Source organism: Lynx canadensis, chromosome B4 (genome assembly GCF_007474595.2).
Source record: "Lynx canadensis isolate LIC74 chromosome B4, mLynCan4.pri.v2, whole genome shotgun sequence".
In the NCBI taxonomy this organism is placed as follows: domain Eukaryota; kingdom Metazoa; phylum Chordata; class Mammalia; order Carnivora; family Felidae; genus Lynx; species Lynx canadensis.
In genome coordinates this window covers 120,594,972-120,615,924 of record NC_044309.1, presented here as the reverse complement: position 1 = coordinate 120,615,924, position 20,953 = coordinate 120,594,972, and the positions used below count along the sequence as shown (strand labels likewise).

The 20,953-nt window shown below is 34.0% G+C and overlaps 1 protein-coding gene across 1 annotated transcript; it reads right to left on the bottom strand.

Moving 5' to 3' along the window:
* Positions 1–1,311: 1,311 nt before the first annotated feature.
* GAS2L3 (growth arrest specific 2 like 3) lies at positions 1,312–20,168 on the bottom strand. The gene is made up of 7 exons (XM_032594032.1): positions 20,006–20,168; positions 18,519–18,634; positions 16,472–16,613; positions 11,599–11,662; positions 10,520–10,658; positions 6,010–6,117; positions 1,312–4,093 (listed from the first exon to the last, which is right to left on the bottom strand). The coding sequence occupies exons 1-7, from the start codon at positions 20,043–20,045 to the stop codon at positions 2,780–2,782; spliced, it is 1,923 nt and encodes a 640-aa protein (XP_032449923.1). The 5' UTR covers positions 20,046–20,168; the 3' UTR covers positions 1,312–2,779.
* Positions 20,169–20,953: the final 785 nt, after the last annotated feature.

Sequence of the window (20,953 nt, the reverse complement as noted above, 5' to 3'; positions counted from 1 at the left end):
TTCTCACATGAACCAAGTGATCAGAATGTATTCACAACACACAAAAAAGCAAATGGAGAACTCGTTTACGTTTAAATTTTAATACTTGAGAAAATATAAGTTAAAATCTGATACAAACACTGCTGCACAAGAAAATGTGCACAAATTTGGATTCAAATGGAGTCATATGTGAACCTGGATGTACAAATGTATAATAACCACTTATCATTGAGGGCTTTAAGACTAATAGATTTTAAAATCAAGTAGAGATAAATAGATTACAGAAGGAAGAGCAATTTTTTCTCAAAAAATTTCCCTTATCCATTAAGAATTGTAAACTCAATATGGAAAGGAAAGTTAGAAGTCACTTAATTTATCAAGGTATTTTGAAGACATAAATCTTAAACAACTGCTGTAAGCCCAAACAATCTAAAAATGATCAGCATTTCATTTTCCTTTGAAGATCAGTTTGATGTATCAGTCATGTTAACAAATTATAGCAAAGAAAAATAAAAACTCATTCCATCCTTTTTTGAAAATACATGCTATTTCTTCTGCCAGGTGCTTTAACAATTTAAGCTTAATACTCATTTTATTAAATATGAAATATGAAAAATCTTTTAAAACCTTGTATTATGAGTAAGAAGAAATGAAAACTTTCCACCTTCGGTATTGTATTTTAAAAACTGTGAAAATGATTAGAAACACCAGTTCTTTAAAAGCATTTCAAAATATATTTGAAGAAAGTATCTTTCAGCTGTTGCTTTTTTTAAAAAATCTTTTAAAAAATGTTGGAAGGGTAAGCTATATATAAATAAAAATTCATTCAACATGAACATAACTGGAAAAATTCCCTACTGATGACGAACAGGGCCATTTGTAAATTAACTTCCAATTTAACAACAACAACAAAATTCTTGGAATTTGTGCCAGATGCCTGTGGGATGCTTTTATTCCTGATTACTCTCAACACAAAAGTTACTGTTTACATACTGTAAAATTTACTTGGATTCATAGGTTGGTTGTAATATCGTATTTTAAGTTCTAGAAGCTACTGATAGAGAAGAATTCTTTGATCTTATGAGGAAATAAACTCCTTCTTGAAGGTAAAACTCTTCCTCGTTGACAGATACATTAAATATTTCTGATCACTAAAAATGTAAAGCTTCCAGCACTTCTTGAACTTGATTTCACTTTCCAAAGACGTAAATATTCCCTCTCAAGGCCCAGAGCAACAGAACGAAACCAAATATTTGGTGACTGTCTCTTGTAAGAAGAGAAACATCAATTATTCCAAAAACGAGCCGGCATATATCTCTGATTTTAACTATATTCCTCAGACAAAAGGTCACTTCATTTTATACAAAGTTTTCTTGCTTTATAACCTGTAGAATGTTAGTAGTCAACTTAAGATGCTTATCTTATAATTGCACCTTTGTATAAACCATTATTTTTCTTTAGACAACACATTCTAGCTTAAAATAGGGAAATACAAACCACAATTTTGAAAACAATAACCTATGATAACTGATAACACTATAAAGTTCATAAGCACACCCCCCCAAACTTCTGAAAGTACATTAATACTTTTTTAAATAGTCACAATCCCTTGAAAAATTATTTACATTTATCTTAGATCAATGGAACCTATGCGGTCATTACATGATGTGGATATGTTCCTTGGAGAATCTGCTTACAGAGCCCAAAATGCCGCATATGTACTGTCCACTTGCCATTGAAAAACTGAAAGCAGCATGACATTATTAAAAAAATAATAATAATGTAATTGAAAGCATCTACTTAAAATTGGCATTGTGCTATCTAAAGAAAAATAACAATCACATGAGAGAATTTTTATATAGCACCACAAGATTCTTTAATAACACCTTAATTTTAAGGCTGTTAAAACATAATTCTGATGTTAAAACATTATGTTAAAGTAAAAATTCGTATCTGCACTCATAGGAAACTATAATAAAAATATTTTTAATATGCTAAAAGTTACTAAATCAGTTTCCCCTTTCACATTGCACAACACCCATCTAAAAGAGGTGTACATTTTATAATGTCTTGTTTTTTTACCAAATTTCAGTTTATATTTCAATATTTTGTGTTTTTTTACCAAAAATATTACAAATTTTTTACCAAAAATATAATAAAATATTACCAATATTAAAATAAGCCAGTCAAAAATCAAAAACCTGATTTGGAAAGCTTGAAAAATTTTAAGTAATAGGATTCTACCAACCCTAGAATAACGTCCAGCTAATCAACAGCAGCAGCCACTGGTACTTAGTATTGTTCAATCAGGCAATCCTGATCAAACAATTAAATTAGGTGCCTTTTGTAAGAAAAATGCCAAACCGTTGCTAATTTTAAGATGCAATAATTAATATTTAGAGCACCACTGTTGCCATTAGCCAGTATGTAACCTCCATATTTAATACACATTAAAAAACATAGCAACTATAATTATAACTCTAGTAGTGTTATTTAACTCTACATTTCCCTTAAAGGGCAGACATTAACAAAGATGCTATGAATTGAAAATCATATAAATGTCTACTATTAATAAGAACCTTATAGCAATTTTACAACTGTCCGCCTCAAAAGGGTACCTTCTGGTGAATTCAGAAATGTGAATTCTGATGCACCTTCCACCTCCATCCCCAACCTCCAACCCCCATCTTACTGTGCCTAATGTCTGAACCTATTTGGACAAACAGGAGAAATTTTTAAGATGTGATGCTAATACATTACTCTTTGACTTTCCTGTTTTCTTAAAATGACACATTTGTGTTTACTTTCTAGGTTTCTTACTTCCAGTCATAACAAAATAATGGTCATCATCTTCCTTTTTCTTTGCAGTATGTTTTTTATCGCCGCCAACTGCTTCCTTGCCAGAGGAGGGTGGTTTCCTGGTTGAGGCTGGGGCTTTGGCACTTTTTGGAAGCCCTTTAGCTAAATACTGGCTCTTAGTGGCAGTCTGTGCTGACTTTGGTACAGTCTGTGTCTTGACTGAGGACTGGGGAAGACTCACGATGGACAGCGGGGTACGGCCAGGGGACTTCGAGGAGCTGGGTCCTATCTTCTGGGATGTACTTTTATTTTGAGGCTGCTTTTTGGCAACTGAAACCATATTCTTATCTTTCGATTCCTGTGCAGCTTTTGCAGGCACAACTGAGGATACCGAGAGTGGCTGCTTTAAATTCAAGGCTGACTTAAGTTTCTGTGTTGGCATTGCTCTTGCTTGTGGGGCTCCATCAGATGGCTGACACCCCGTTCCTAGACCTGCGGTTGTAGTTTTGGAACTAGATTTTGTAACTTTTGTAGGGGAATGGAATGAAGGGGAAGGTTTAGGCCTTACATGGATATTTGCTTTAGGGAGCTTTGGACCCTTTGATGATGAATCTGAATGTGCAGCTGAGTGAGATACTGCATTATCCCTGGAAGATACATGAGTGTGTTTCAAATGCTTTGGTTCAGTTTTTCCAGAAGATTTATTTGGCAAAAGTGCAGACTCAGGCACATCTCTGGGCTTCTGGGCCATAGTAAGCTTGACCTTAGGAGTACTGGGTGATGAGATGCATTTAGGTGCAGTTCTGGATGAAGCTGGTGAGGAAGTACTTTTACCTACTGGATTTAAAGAAGGAAGTGAAGACGATGCATTGTTTGAAGGCACTGGTGGTTTCTTTACTATGCCTTTTGAAGATTTGAGCTTAAGATGAGAAGACACTGCTGGAGTATTTGGCAATTTAGGACGGACTGACACGGAGCCCAGATTCCCTCCTTTTGGGGAAGATGCTGGCAGCAGCTCAGCCGGTGGACATGTCTGCTTTTCTTTGCTCCTTGGAATACCAACTGGTGTGCCAGGTTTTGATTTGTGTTTCTGAAACATGCTAACTGCTGACAAAGGATTCATTTCAGGAAGCTGAGGTGTTCTGGCAGATGAATCAGGTATACTTTCATTAGCAACTCCTTTTTGAAATGCTAGAATTTTTTGTTCTAGTGTAGCAAACTGCAATATGCGACAGGGATCATATTTAAGCAAAAATCCTTGAAGAGTATCCCAGCCTCCACCAACACGGACCATGACGTGTTTTCCATGAAGCATCTTTCCCCCAAAAGAAAGTAAAAAGTAAAGCTGTAAAACTGAAACGTTCAGTTACAATTCATTAGCAGTCACAATTTGTGACATCTGTGATCTATGAAATTCAGAGTACTTGCCAACAGCTTCACTATAAATTGACAGTCTATTCCTTACAATATTAAAATAATCAATTTAATTCATACTGAATCATGCAACAATATACGTCTTCTAATTTGTAAGAAAAATATTTGCACATAACTTGCATCCAAAAATCCAAATTACAAATATACACAACTGCAAGGGCAATATTATTCAATAAAGAATGAAATATTGAAGGAAGAAAAGAGAGAAGAAAGATGGAGGGATTGGAAGAGAAGTGAGGACTTACAGAAAGTAAGCATCATAAGAAAGAAAAAATAATTATGGGAGAAAGATAAAAATGACTAAAACTTGTACTTCAATTTTTTTAATGTTTATTTATTTTTGAGAGAGAGAGAGAGAAGGGGAGGGGGGAGGAAGAGGGAGAGGGAGAGAGAGAGAGAGAGAGAGAGAGAGAGAGAATGAGCAGGGGAGGGACAGAGAGAGGGAGACACAGAATCCAAAGCAGGCTCCAGGCTCTGAGCTGTCAGCACAGAGCCCGACACAGGGATCGAACTCACAAACCATGAGATCATGACCTGAGCCAAAGTTGGATGCCTAACCAAATGAGCCACCCAGGTGCCCCATGTAGTTTACAATTTAAATAAATTACTTTCATGTACATTTTAGCAATTTAATATTTCAAGAACTTTGATATAATTTATCATTTATATATATATTTATATTGTATTATATTATATTACATAATATATATTATATATTATATCATTTATAAATATATTTATCATTTCTTCTTTGTATACAAGAAAATTTTGGCTCTGAGAGATTGAGAAAATAGTCTCAAATCACACAGCCTGGCCTGGTCTCAAACATACCAGGCTGCCCAACCCAAATGGTGTTTTTGTGCGGACAAGATGCATCCTGGGTCTGCCAGCACAGCCCCAGCTGATTTTCAGGCCCCTATCCATTCAGCAGGCAAATATTCTCAATTATTTGAGATTGCCCTGCAAATTTTAACTTAAATACCATGCTCTGTGCACCATCACTGTATCAGACTGCCTTAAAAAAAATAAAGCTAATTAAAAAGTAGAAAATGCTTGGATGTGTTTCTATGTGAGTTGGGTGGGTTGTGGGTAATGATAACATATGAAATAACAGAAAATATGGATGGTGAAATTATCTTTTAAAAACTTTTATATTATACTCCTAAATTGGGAATAAAAGAGGTCTAGTATCAGAAGTAGACAGAATGCTCAACAGGTGAAACTTCTCTTTACCAATAAAGGGGATGGCCAATCACCTGTGGGTTGCAGATGGGGCGAAGGAAGGGAATGAAGATGTATATCAGGATGGTGGTATATGCACTGATGTGGTGTCAATGCAAAAAGGTTTTACACTTAAGACCCAATCTATACAGTATTATAAGCTTCAGTGTTTCTACTTCCTTTTCTTATGACTGATATTGAAACTTACTAGATGTATTGTTTTGCTTTTTTCTTCTCATGATGGAAAATTATGCCTTTTTAGAAAATATCAAAAATGGAATAAATTACCTAAAGTATACAAATATTTTCCCCCCAAAATTATATTCAATGTCTGAGTAGTCTTAGCTATCTTGTAGTTAGGAGTTTGCTGTGTTCAAGGTATCTACCCAAACTCATTATACGCTCATGAAAGCAAGGATTCCGTATTTTTCCTGTAGAGTAAAATTCTTCCATTAATAACACCCTCTATTCCAATTTTTTAAAAATTAAAAGAGAAGCAAAAGGAATTTGGTAAAGCAATAAATCCAATTTCAAAACAAGATCTGTATGTAAATAGAGTGTAAATGGTGGACTTACTCTTATAAAGAGTATCTTATCCCCAAGTCGGTACCGTCCTTCAGATAGGTACTCAATAGAAAATCGGTGGGAACAACTACAAGGAGGGTCTTCAGCAATATGTTTAACCTAAGATTAAAAATAAACAAAATTTAGTGCTTGTGACAAAAAATATTTTATTTAAGATTAAAATGCAAGGTTATTTGATAAGAAAATCAAACTCAAAGATAAGAATTTAAAGATAGTTGAGCCATTTATCTCTCCTTTACCTGTTGACATATATTGGGATTTTTTTTTTTTTTTTTAAGTAGCCTCTATACCCAACCTGAGGCTTGAACTCATGATACCAAGATCAAGAGTCACATGGTCTACCAACTGAGCCAGCCAGGCGCCCTGACAACTGTTGAGATTAGACATTAACTAATCTAATAAAAGCTGGCAGTGACAGTCTTTTTTTTTAAAGTAGACTCCACACCCAACGTGGGGCTCAAACTTAGGACCCTGAAATCAAGAGTCACATATTCTACTGACTGAGCCACCCCCAGCTGCCCCAGTGATGAAGTCCTGAGTCTCTCTCTCCCCCTCCCACCCTACCTCTTTCCCTCCCCCTCACTCTCTCTCTGCCCAAGTGCAATCAGGATCCTAGTGCTTTCACTGACCACTGGAGAAGTTCTAAAAATGTGTACAACAGTGAAGTCAATTCAAAACACATTACAACACATTAGGAAATACATGAATTCATTTTTAAGCTTGAATTGTTTTATGCCCTTGATTAATATATCTTTGTCAAATCAAAGACAGGCCACTCAGATAAAGCTTGAGTAGGAATTCTCCCTTGTTCCTTAACACCATGCTAACAGTGGAGGGAAATATCTAGATTCTTCCAAAGTTACTGTTTGAAATAAGTAGAGGCATATTTATATCTATTCACCCAAACAGGGTGAAATTCTAAAGAATTCAATTCAAGAGGCATTTTTTCTCAAAGTGCTCACTTTGTTTCAATAGTCTGCTAAGGAGATGAGAGTTGGAAAGAAATCCCTACCTCTATCCCTCAAGGAGCTTACAGATTTTTACCTGCAGTAAACATCTAAAAAATTACAAAAACTGGAATATAAAAAGAAATTCAGGACTTTTATATTTAAAACGTGGACATTGTAATAAATTGATTAAAAATTAAAATATTTGTTAAGATATGTTTGATTGAAAAAAAGTTGCATATCAGCCACCATGGAAAATACTTTGTTTTCCTAAAATTACATTTTTGAAAAAGCAAGGCCATGAATATTTTTCTCAATTACTTGTCACACACAGCATATCTAAACAAACTCATTTAATTGAACTTAGGCATGACGTTAAACCAAAATCTCTTCAGATATGCCCAATTTAGCTGAGCACTAATAGAAATGTATGATTGTCTTCATTATCCACCCAACGTGAATAGCCACAGGTGGATTCACCAGGGCCTGATCAGAAGGGTCCAGAATTTATCTCCCTACATAATTCATTTAACAAAATAATATGATCATAAATAGAACTTATTTTCATAAGCCATTCAATTAAGTTTATCTTGTTCATAGCCTGGTATATGTGCACATGTGCACACACATAGTACATGCATAAGATGGCTAAAAATAAAGTAAGTATGGGTAAAGAATTTACCATTATTAGAACCATTTACACATTAGTTAACCAAAGTAATCTAAAAGGAGGTATTTTTTTAGTCACTACTTTCTATCCATAAATGTTTCATAGGCATACAGAATTACAGTTGAATGCAGCACTCTAAATAATGAATCAGATGATAATTGTTCCTTATTTTAAACCTGACCCCAAGATTTCTATAGACCCCATATGTATAGGTGGACACTGAATGTATTCACGTAGCACATATATATTTGGAGAAATGTGTTCCTTTTTAGTTTTCACAAGAATGTGAACATGAAAAGTCACTACTTTCTTGAAAATATCCAAATACCACTTACATTCAGCAGTAAAGATTAGCGTTGATCCACAATCTAAATAAAGGGGTAAGCTTAAAAGAAATGAGCTATGGGTAAGAAGTGTTCTCTTCTGATTTCACCTATTGCATAATTAACATTAAAACACTAAAGGACGGGGCGCCTGGGTGGCTCCATCGGTTAATGTCCAACTTCGGCTCAGGTCATGCTCTCACGGTTTATGAGTTCGAGCCCCGCATTGGGCTCTGTGCTAAGAGCTCAGAACCTGGAGACTGCTTCAGATTCTATGTCTCCCCATTCTCTGCCTCTCCCTCGCTCGTGCTCTGTCTCTCTCTGTCTCTCAATAATAAACAAACGTTAAAAAAAAATTTTTTAAGTAAAACAAAAAAATAAACCACTAAAGGAAACAGCTAATGAAATTAAAATAATTTAAAAAGGTACTACTCTACTATCGATTATGTACTTTTCACAAATATTTTTCTTATTGCTATATAGTCTTCCAAAGGATCACATACAATGATTATTCTGTTAAGATAATGATTCTAATTCACCTACCCATTGACCTATTTGAGAATATTTACATTGCTTCCAATTTCTCACCATTATAAATAAACACAATAAATACTTTCATGCATTCTACTTTTTTATTCCCCTTCAATTACAACAAAAAGGAAAGAGAAACACTTTTGTGGTTCTTGATATCCATTTGTCAACTTGTTTTTCAAAAGTTTACATCATTTTCCATCACAAGTAGCAATCCCTGAGTATAGTTTTACCAGAATTTACCAGCACCAGATTTCATAATTTTAAAAAATTTTACTAATGAGGCAAATTGTGTGTCTTAATTCCTTGATTATCAGCAAGTTTCAACACTGTATTTTTCTCTTGTGTGAACAACAATCTTTGCCCATTTACCTTCTGGAAATGTTTTTCTTATCAAACTGTGCATGATCTTTATATAATAGGGAAATTAGCACAATGTACTTCCTATTTAGTAAAAAAATATTTTGGGGCACCTGGGTGGCTCAGTTGGTTAAGCATCCAATTCTTGGTTTCGGCTCAGGTCATAATCTCACAATTTGTGAGATCAAGCCCTGCATTTGGCTCAGTGCTAACAGCACCAGAGCCTGCTTGGGATTCTGTCTGTCTCTCTTTCTCATTCTCTCTCTCAAAATAAATAAACATTTCTTTAAAACTTTACCAATGTTTTCTTCTTTATCATTATTTTAAATTATATGAAATGGAAAATGTTTTACTTTTTACCTACTACATTATCACTGTGTAACATACTGACATTGGCAGTCATCAGATAAATCAATAATATCATGTAGGTAAATATATTTTGGCCTGGTAAAGAGTATTCAGGTTGACATTTTCTTAATCTGTCTTGCAAGGATATCCAAATGTCTTACTACAGACTTTTATTACATTAAACAAAACAATCAAAGCAACACTTTCTAAATGTTTATTAGTAATGACTTATTCATTATTTCTTTTTTAAAAAAATTTTTTAATGTTTATGTATTTTTGAGAGAGACAGAGTGTGAACGGGGGTGGGGCAGAGAGAGGCGGAGACACAGAATCCAAAGCAGGCTCCAGGCTCTGAGCTGCCAGCACAGCCCCAGATATGGGGCTCAAACTCACAAACTGTGAGATCATGACCTGAGCGGTTAAGTCAGATGCTTAACTGACTGAGCCACCCAGGCGCCCCTTATTCGTTATTTCTTAAATAATTGTGTACATTAAACACTTTCATAAATACTACAGTCTGAAAAAGACCATAATTCTAAGCAACAGTGGAAGCAGAAAGAAATGTTTGCTACTCAGTTCCCTCCATCATTTACTAGACTACAGTCATTGCAGAAGACCCAGCCTGAGCAACTGCAACTCTAACTTCTACATGATGACGAACAGGTCAAGTTAAAAGGCTTTCCAGTTGAGACCCCTTATCTAAAAGTCTGCATATATTCTGTCAGGGCAACATTCACAAAAACCCCATCAATTTGCTCCCACAGCTTTTCCTCCTATATTCTTCAAGTATCAGTATACCATTTACATAGAAACCTTGGAAATCACCCTAGATTTTCTCCCTCATCAGAATTAGGATTCCTTCAATTCTACCTCTAAATATGTCCTATAATTGTTCATTCTGCTTCACCTTCACTACTGCTGCTTGAGTTTAGGTTCTCATCATCTTACATCTGGATTATTACAATAAAACCAATATAATCTCTACACGACCATGAGAGTAATCCTCATAATTTGCAAATCATATTATAATAGTAACATGTTTTAAACAAGAATTAATACATTCTTTGGCCTACAGTACCCTTCATGGTGGATTCCAGCCTATTTGCCTCTCCACTTCTCAACTACACATCCATCCCTTATCTTAAACAAGAAACAACAAATTACCTTTAACAGATAGTGCCCTAAACTCACCAGGGAATGGAAATTAGTACTGGTGTATGTTCTGAATAAGAAACATTTTCTTTTAAATGGAACATCACCTGTGGCAAACTATGAGACTTTGACATATCATAGTTGAGAGAGAAAATAGAGTGATTACTTACAGCTTCATGCAGTTCTTCATGCTGACAGCATGATTTCGGAATGCTAATGGAATCTTCAGGCCCAGAAGTATTAAGTAAGGTCTCTTCCAGTTCAATTTCTTTCTCAAGTTTTACTAATACTGGCGGCTCAATCCCGTATCTGGAAACCAATTAGGAGATCTCATTATTCAAGAAAAGTCTGACCCAAACACTTCCCTGCATATCATGATAGGTCATGTTTTATTTTTAAAGTGAAGTCCTTATGATTCTCTTCTACCAGTTGTTTCACTGGAATATCTGGAAATGCTTTTTAATGTCACATGGACTGCCAAAAATTTAAGATATAATCACATCATACTATATATTTGTACTACTGGATGCTCCCAAATTTCAACTGGGATCCCAAAAGTCAGTCACCTTTAAAGTCAGCTCGAGAGTTAGGGTGACTGGGTGGCTCAGTCGGTTAAAGTCAGCTCGAGAGTAAAGACGGGGCTGAGCCAGGTATGGAGGACACCAAGCCTCCACCTTCTTATCAGACCCTCTTTGTGTCCAGAGGATTTGCCTTGCCTTGAAGTGCTAAGAGTTTTACATGTTCTTACCCTATTCTTAGTCTAAAAACTTTAAGTAACTACTTTTACAGTTTAATATTAAATGAAGGTAAAGTATATGGGTGAGCAGATGTTGACACATGACACAGCTCACACAAATAGAACAAAGTTAATATAAAAAAAAAAAGGAAGAAGAAGAATAAATAAGAGATTAAGTTATTTCAATCAAAAATTCTTTTCTTTTAGGGATGCCTGGTGGTTCAGTCAGTTAAGCATCCAACTCTTGATTTGGGCTCGGGTCATGATCTCATAGCTCAGGAGTTCGAGCCCCACATTGGGCTATGTGCTGACAGCATGGAGCCTTCTTGGGATTCTCTCTTTCCTTCGCTCTCTGCTCTTTCCCCACTCTTTCTCTCTCTTTCAAGGTAAATAAATAAACATTTTTTTTAAAAAGTATTTTCTTTTATTTATAGAAAATAGTGTTCTATCTAAAATAAAGTAGTTTTTAAAAAGTTTGTAACATTGAAGTTCTGAAATAATGTGAATGCATACCTTGACACAATTCGACCAATTTCTAGAAGACAAAGATACACCTGTCTTGGGTCTTTGTGCAAAACTGTGAGAAAATAAGACCACATATTTTAAAGGGCAAAATTAAATAGGGAAATGTATTTCTGGCATGGAAGAGGTAAAAGAAAAGAATAATGAAGACACTGGGTTTACTTGTATGGAGACTTAGAAAAGATATTTTTATTTTCTCTACATATTATCATCTTCCATAAATTTTTAAAAAACTGGCTAACAAGAAGAAGATGAAAACTTACCATGTACCCAAATTTGTAGCATTTTAGGTCTAAACACCTAAGATCTTAGTAACATTAAGTTATTATATTTCAGATCTCTCAATAAGAGATATTAAGAGATATATCACTTCAATTTTATTCTAAACTCTCTTTAGCTTAGGACTATGTGTTAATGACCTTCTCAAACTTTTTCAAAAACAGAAAAGAAGGAGCACTTCCTAACTCATTCTATGAGGTCAATATTACCCTGATACCAAAGTCAAATATATCACAAGAAAACTAAAGACCAGTATCTTTTACGAATATAGATACAAAAATCTTCAATGCAATCCTGACAAACTAAATCCTGGAGCAAGTGGGATTTATCCCAAGAATGCAAAGTTGGTTGAACATACGAAAATCAACCAATATAATGCACCATATTAATAAAATAAAAGAAACACACAATTATCTCAGTAGTCACAGAAAAAGAATTTGACAAAACCCAATACCCTTTACTTGAGAAGAATTAGAAGAAGGAGGAGGAGGCGAAGAAAAGACTCAACAAACTAGGAATAGAAGGAAACTTTATAAATCTGAAAATGTACATCTTTGAAAAATCCATAGTTAACATCATTCTTAATGGTAAAAGACTTAGAATCTTCCTCCTAAGAATAAGGAGAAGATGAGGATGTCCACACTCTCCTCTTCTATTTGGAATTGTACTAGAGGTTCTAGGCAGGGCATGTAGGCAAGAAAAACCAATAAAAGGCATCCATATGGGAAAGGAAGAAGAAAAACTATCTCTATTCACAGATGACATTGTCCTTTGCATCTAAAATCCCTAAGGAATTTATTAAAAAAAAAAAAAAGACAAACAAGCAGGTTCAGCAAAGTTGCAGGATACAAGATGAGTATACAAAAATCATTTCACTTTATATACTAGAAATAAACAATCTGAAAATGTAATTTAAAAATAATTCAGTTTGCAATGCTTCAAGAAGAATAAAGTACTTAGGAATAAACTTAATCAAAGAATTGTATGACTTGTTTACTGAAAAGTACAAAATATTGTTGAAAGAAGATACAAATAAATGGAAAGACATCCTGTGTTCATGGATTGGAAGACATAATACTGTTAAGATGACAATACTCTCCAAAACTGACCTACAGATTCAATGCAATCCCTATCAAAATTCCAATAGCCTTTTTTAAAGAAATGGATAAGCTGATAAAATTCACATAGAATTGTAAGACAGAATAGCCAAAATAAAAACAAAGTTGGAAGACTCACATTTCCCAATTTCAAAACTTACTACAAAGCTACAGTTAAGCAAGACAATGTGTTACTGGCATAAGGATAGACATATAGACCAGTGGAATGGAACTGAGTGTCCAGAAATAAATCCAGACATTTATGTTCAATTGATTTTCAAAAACAGTGGCAAGACAACACAATAAGGAAAAGAACAGTTTTTTCAACAAATGGTGCTAGCACAACTGGATGTCTACATGCAAAAGAATGAATTTAGACCCTTACTTCACAACATATACAAAAGATAACTCAAAATGGATCAAAGACCTAAAGATAAAGGCTAAAACTATAAAACTCTTAGAAGGAATAAGAGGTGAAAATCTGTGTGGCCCTGGATTAGGCCATAGTATTTTAAATATGACACCAAAAGCACAAGTAATCAAAGAAAAGATAAACTGAACTTAATCAAAATAAAAACTTTCATGAATCAAAGGACACTATCAAGACAGTGAAAGGCAACCCAAAGACTGGGTGAAAATATTTGCAAATCATGTATTTGATAAGGGCCTATTATTCAGAATAAATAAAGAACTCTTACAAGGCAACCAAAAAAGATAAAAGACCCCCCCAAAAATGAGCAAAAGATTTGAATAAGGATTTCTCCAAAGAAGACAAATAAAAGGTCAATAAGCCATGAAAAGATGGCCAATATCATTGGTCATCAAGGAAATGCGAATCAGAACCATAATAAGCCGCCGCTTCACATCTCCACCAGGATAGTCATAAAAAACAAATAAATAACAAGATATGAAGGTGTGTTTCACCAGTGGGAATGTAAAATGGTGCAGTCACTGTGAAAAGTTTGGTAGTTCCTCAAAAAGATAAACATAGAATTACTACGTGATTCAACAATTCCAACTTTGGTATATCCCTGAGAGAATTAAAAACATACATTCACTCAAAAACTTGCATACAAATATACATAGCAGCATTATTCATAATGACCAAAAAGAAAAAACAATCAAAATGTCTATCAGATGATAATGTATTTTAAACAATGCAGTATATCCACACATAGAATATCATTCAGCCACAAAAAGGAATGAAGTACTGTTGAATGCTACAACATAAATGAAACATGTTAAATGAAAAAAAAGCCAGACACAAAAAGCCACATATGTATGGTTCTATTTATACAAAATGTCCACAATATGCAAATCGATAGAGAAAGAAAGTAGATTAGTGGTTGCCAGAAGATGAAGGTAGGCAGTAATTGGGACTACTTGTTAATAGCTATGAGTTTTCTTTTGTGAATGATGGAAATGTTCTGGAATTAATTAGTGGTGAGTGTTGCATCACACAGTGAATGTACTAAAAACCAGTTAAGTATACATTTTGAAATGAAGAACTTTATGTTACATGAAGTACATATCAATTTTTTTTAATGCTATCAACAAAACCTATTATGCTTAAAATGGTTAAGATGCTAAGTTTTGTTCTGTATACTTTAGCACATTAGAAAATTTTGTTTGATTTTTTTTTAAAGGAACCCAAATGTTAACCTAATGGTTCAAACATCCTTAATGAAAAACAAAGTCAGAGAAACAAAAACCCTGACCATTAGAACTCAGCTAAATGCACCAATACGGTAGTTGTGGATCATCTACCTTTCTTTTCTTGTCCTTAGAGTTAAAAACATTAGGAAACTTCTGAACCCTAATAGAATAATGGTATATGTGATGAATAATATGCATACTGACTTCCCCAATGGAAATGGCAATTGTTCTTGGATTTATGAATATTATCTATTATATAACCCAGGCACAAAGTATACTCTTCCAAAGCAATAGCAAGGCTTTATTTTAATTTAAAATTCATACCAAAAGGAATTTGTCCTGCAATTTTTATTAAACTTGTTTCTCTAAACACTTAAAAGTACCTTAAAATAGCATGTTTGCTTTTTTAATTGTTTTCCCTAGCAAAATGTAAAAAACTAAGAGTCTTATCTCTGAAACTTTTAGAAAGTAAAAACATTAGGTCATCAGTTCAATGCCTAGAAATGAATTAATGTTACTGGCAGTGCTTTATTTAGTCTTATACTGACCTTCAGGACAGTCAGAAGAAGCCATCTACTTAGAATGAGAAACATACAATTTTATATCCTTTCAGAAACAAAAATTAGAAAGTAGAGACTTCAAAGCATGCCCTCTTCCCCTTGATCTCTACAAGCTGTATAGGACATTAAATCAACCTCATTGTCAATAACAATCAGCACACCTGGATTAAAGCAGGGTGAAAATGGGGGTAAAATAGTAACTCATTACATTTTTTTTTAATTGTACAGTGAATAGGAATATCCAGAGACATATCAAATGGGTAGCAGTGGGAGCAGCCTACCCTATGTGCAGGCAACAAGCATGTGCACACTGAGAGAGTTTATTTTGTTCTTTTTTTAGTTTAGTTTCTCAGTTTATGTTTGATATGAAACTATGAACAGATGGTTACCTAATAGCCTGAGTCTTTGCTTAAGGTAGTGGAACGAGTTACTCCTTTTTTTTTAAGTTCAGAGAATTTTAAAACAATAATAAAACCGTCTAAAAATTGGTTTGTTTTTTATTATCACCGTGAACCAGCAATTCTAAACAATGTCAGCGATAAAATACTTGTCTCTACCAGGGCACATTACTACTCCCATGACCCCCGCCAACCCGTGGTACACTACTGTTCCTATCAAAACATTATCAATTCTATATGTGTATGTATATACATATACAAATGCTTTGAGGAAATATATACATATAGTAATCTAAAACGTAGGTATCTAAGATACCTAACACTTTAGTCCACACAAATGCTTCTATTAACTTAAAGTACATGAGACAATATGTCAGTAATTCTTCAGTAGAACATGACTTTTTAAAATGAATTGTCAAAAACATGAATCCACTTAGATAATCAATTTGTCAGCTACTGTGTATAAGGTAAATCTAAATACCACCATGAGCATAAACTATTTGGCCTTCTGTTATTTCTGTAATTATTCAGTTAAAAAGAAATTACTAATAATTTAGACTTTGTAGAATAATTCTGAATGAAAAGATTCATTAGTAAAGGATTAGTCCAAAACCTTCCCTTGACCAACTCATTTAGGAAGTAAAATATTTCTACAGCATTCTAAATATATGAGATCTTTAACTATAAATGAAAAGCCTAATATATATGGTTTAGAATCTGATTCTCCAATTGTTTTACATATATTTAAAGTATAAATTTTCCTAAAAAATGAGATATGGAATTTGAGTCCTTATTTGGGGAAAAAAAAATTAGATGTGAGGGATACAAAATTACCCTAATAAACATTAAACACAATGATAACAACAACACTTACCTAAACCTTCAGATTCAAAGAGGTAAGTCTCATCAACCCCAATGTGCCTACACCAGTGAAGGAAGTTTGCAGTATTGTCTCTAGCAAAGAATGAACCTGAGACAGCATCTTTCTTACAGGGCACTTTTCTCATTGGAAAATTCTGGAAAAGGTGAAAGAATAATTTCAAAAATGCAGATCAAAAGTATTTTTATTAGATATCCATTATGATATGACTAAGTAAATGTTTGATGTATTGAATGTCACTTAAAAGTACACATTAGGAAGAAAAGATATTTTCAAAAATTATTTTATTTTACTTTAAATATATTTCAGAAGATGATTCCTAGAAAATCAATCTAGTCAAAACTAGCAGCAGGATTAAGCATCTCTAACCTCTTTCTTCTTAAAATGACACAACAGTCTTAATTAAAATAAAAAAATGACAGTCTAATAATTCCAAAGCACATCTAAATGTCTCTCCATATGCAGGTAAATACAAACACAAAATTATTGCTATGTTAAAGGTTAATGTTATGTTAACTCAGTTTTGCTCATTTCCTTATTTGCGGAGTCATGAATATGGTTCTGAGTTTCTTGGAGAAACTGTCAAATAAGGAAGTAGTAACCCATTCTTAATTCAAGTTCTTTGAAAACTGATGGTCTAAGTTTTATAGAATCCTAATTCTTTGACTATCTGGACCAAGAATAGTTAGATAATCTTGCTAAGGCGGAGTGGTTTTAGTTCTGTTTTAAATTTTTACTTGAAAAAGCAATTTATGCATAAGATTTTTTAAAATGCAATAGGCACAATAGGGTATAAGTCTTTCTCCCACTTCTATCACTCAGTTCCTCTCTTTATCTAGAGATAACCACTATTACCAGTTCCTTATATACCCTTCCTGTTGCTGTATTTTCCAGAATTAAAACAGTCTTGTGAGTTTTTGTAATTGTCAACTGAAATCTTCTCACTCACATGTTAACAAGCATTGCTACGCACAGAGTATACATATCTACACCGACAGAATGCTACATAAACATGCTAGGCTGCAATATGATTTGTGTATGTGCATATACACACTTAACAGTAGGCTGTAGGCATCTTTTGGGGTGAAAAATAACAGATTAAAATAGTCATTTCTAATGAATGGATAATACATTCCACTCTATTTAGGTACCATAATTAATTTTTAACAATTTATTGATAAGCATTTAAGCTGCTCTTAACTTTTTTGCACACTCATTTGTGTGAATTTGTGGTTATTTTCCTAGAATAAATTCCTGGGAGAATTACGTTATGTATCAAAAGATGTGCTTTATTTTCAGTGTGCTGTCTATCACCCACTGTCTCCCAGCAAGATGATACCAATTTATATTTCTGCCAACACTGTGTGAGGGTCCAGAGCCCACATTCACAGACCTCAGATCTCATCAGTGACCAATGTCTGATGAAAAGAAGAAACCTCATCTACTTCAAATCATGAATTTAGGGTCAATGGAAGAAAAATGTCTAAAAAAATTATTATTCATTCAACCAAATTATAGAATTTACCATCAAGACGATACATATGGAGAATATGATGATGATGATGATAATGATGATGATGGTAATAGTAATGGTAATAATAATAATAATAATAATAATAGCCCCAAACTGTGTGCCAGGGACCAACACAAGCTTTTTTCTCACTTAACTCTCACAAGTGAGAATACTGTTCTCAGGAACAGCTAACTAGTTACTGGATATTAACTTACACTAAATGCTAGTGTAATACTAGATATTACTGGATATTAACTTACACTAAATGCTAAGCTAAATACCATCCATACGTTACCTCATTTAATTTCACCAAACCTTCACAAATAAATCTAACAAGGTAAATGTCAATACCTCCATTTTGCAAGTGAGAATATTTTTTTCAGATGCTCAAAAAGATTAGGTAAATTATCTAACGTCTTGTAGATACTTGGGTGGAAGTTCACAACCTTTCAGACATGATAAGAAATGTACATAAACAAACTAATATGTACACAGGTATAAAGTCACTACTGTCAAACATGTTCTTACCCCAGGATCTTCAGAGTTGCATGTTTTCACCATGTTTTGAAGAACATCAATCAGTTGGCATAGTAGTACTCCATTATCAAGTTCTTCCAATAATCGTTCTGCCTTAACTTCAATACCTAAAAACATATTTTAAAGTTAAGATCTACTAGAAACAGTAAATTCAAACAATATGGTTAAAATTTAATTAAATGTAATTAGATTATAGCTGAAACACAAAACAAATTTAGATCAGACCAAATATTCACTCTTAGAAATTACAGTTAAAATAGGTAATGCCAAACTACATGAAAGACAACTGAAACAAAAATATCTGTGATATAGAAGGAAAAATAAAATGACCATTTATTTCATTTTTTAAAAACTAGAGTGTTTTATTTTTCAATATTAACTGTTAATGTTAAGTTTTGATTCACTGCACGTTACTGCTTACACAAGAAAAATATTCTCTTTATATAAGATAGACATTGTTACGATTTTAAAATTATAGGTAATAACATAACAAACACCCAGGGAATACCATCTTTTCACCTCTCAAACCTTTCTTTAGAACCATTATTATTACATAATAAACTTTAAAAAAAATTACCAAATCATCAGGCTGATAAAAACTGTGCAGTTTTTTTTAATTATCTTGAGAAGGCCATAGATAAGCTTTATATATTCCTTTTCACAAAAACTTTAGAGTGCTACATGAAATTTTGCATTTAAAAAGAGAGCTTTTGGGGGCATGTGGGTGGCTCAGTCGGTGAAGCATCAGACTCTTGATTTCAGCTCAGGTCATGATCTCATGGTTCATGGGATGGAGTCCTATGTCAGGCTCTAAGCTGACGACACAGAGCCTGCTTAGGATTCTCTTTCTCTGTTTCTCTCTCTCTGCCCCTCCCCACTCATGCTTGTTCTCTTTATCTCTCTCTCTCAAAACAAATAAACATTTAAAAAGAGAGAGAGAGAGAGAGAGCTTTTTTTCTGGAGAGAAAGTTCAGAGCACTCCTCAATTCTAATTGAGTAAAGAAACATGATGCCAGATATTCTCTAACCTGACACTTCCTCCTAGGGTTTACATGCCTCTACTCCTCAATGCCTCAGAAATAGCAATCATTTTAACTACAGTATATATTCTACTCAGAATTTCATTCCTTATATAAGATTAAGGTGGGGGAGGTCAGTAATATAGACCCCAATATCAGACCTATATACTTTAAAAAAAGATTTTAACATTAACAACTGAAATGTTAATTATTCAAAGATCACTACTGACCCCTTCTGTTAAGCCTCAAACTTCCTTACTATCCAAGTCCTAAGGTTCCGGGTGAATTGGAATATTTCCCCAACTAGAATGTAAGCTTGTTGAGAACAAGAATATCATATATTTCCTTCACTAAATTATCCCCAGGCTCTGGAACAATCACTCCTCAACAAAGAGTAAGATTCTCAATAAATATTTACTAAATAAAAAATACAATTTTGAGTATCTTTTCAGTCCTTACCTAACAAACCAGATAGCCATATTGACAGATCTTCTTGCATGGGCAACAGGGTGGCTTCATGCCTCACAGCTATCCACTCATCATACTGACAAACATCAGCCAAACCTGGCCCATGTCTGGGGGTCAGAGGACTCCGCGGACTTAGAGGCAGGTCTTCTCCAAACCACACCTAGAGGAAAACACCAACCTTTTTAAAAGTCAGCATAACTCACATCTATATTTAAATGATGAATTATAGACCATATATTATATACACATATACTAAACTGCAGCAATTCACAGAAATTTATAAACCAGAAGCAAACTATTAATCTAGACACTTGAGATATTTTCAGTATTCAGTACTGTGGTAAATATAAGTAAATCCCTAATCAATGAATTGATATCAACCAACAGGATAAAGGCCAACAAATACTATTTTTCCTTCACCTGCTAGCTAAGTTTAATAAGTTACTTGATCAGGGGCGTCTGGGTGGCTCAGTTAAGTGTCCGACTGGTTCAGGTCATGATCTCGCGGTGTTTCCTTCTCTTTCTGTTCCTCCCCTGCTCATGCTCTGTCTCTCTCTCTCAAAAATAAATAAACATTTAAAAAAATAATAAGTTACCTGATAAGACCTCAGGTTCTCAGCTCTAAAATGGGTTAAGATACATCTTTGTAGTGTCTAGCATTGGGCCTAGCAGTATTTGTTATACAATGGATAAATGAATGAATAAATGCATAAATGACATTTTATAAACTTCTGGTCATTATATAAGCATTATCTAAAAAAATCTAAATAATCTGATTTTTGCATGGCCCACAATCTACATTTTTTTTCTAAGTTTATTTTTGAGAGAGAAAGAGCAAGCTGGGGAAGGGCAAAGAGAGAGGGAGAGAAAGCGAATCCCAAGCAGGCTCCATACTTGAATTCCAAGTCAGCATAGAGTCCGATGCAGGGCTTGAACTCA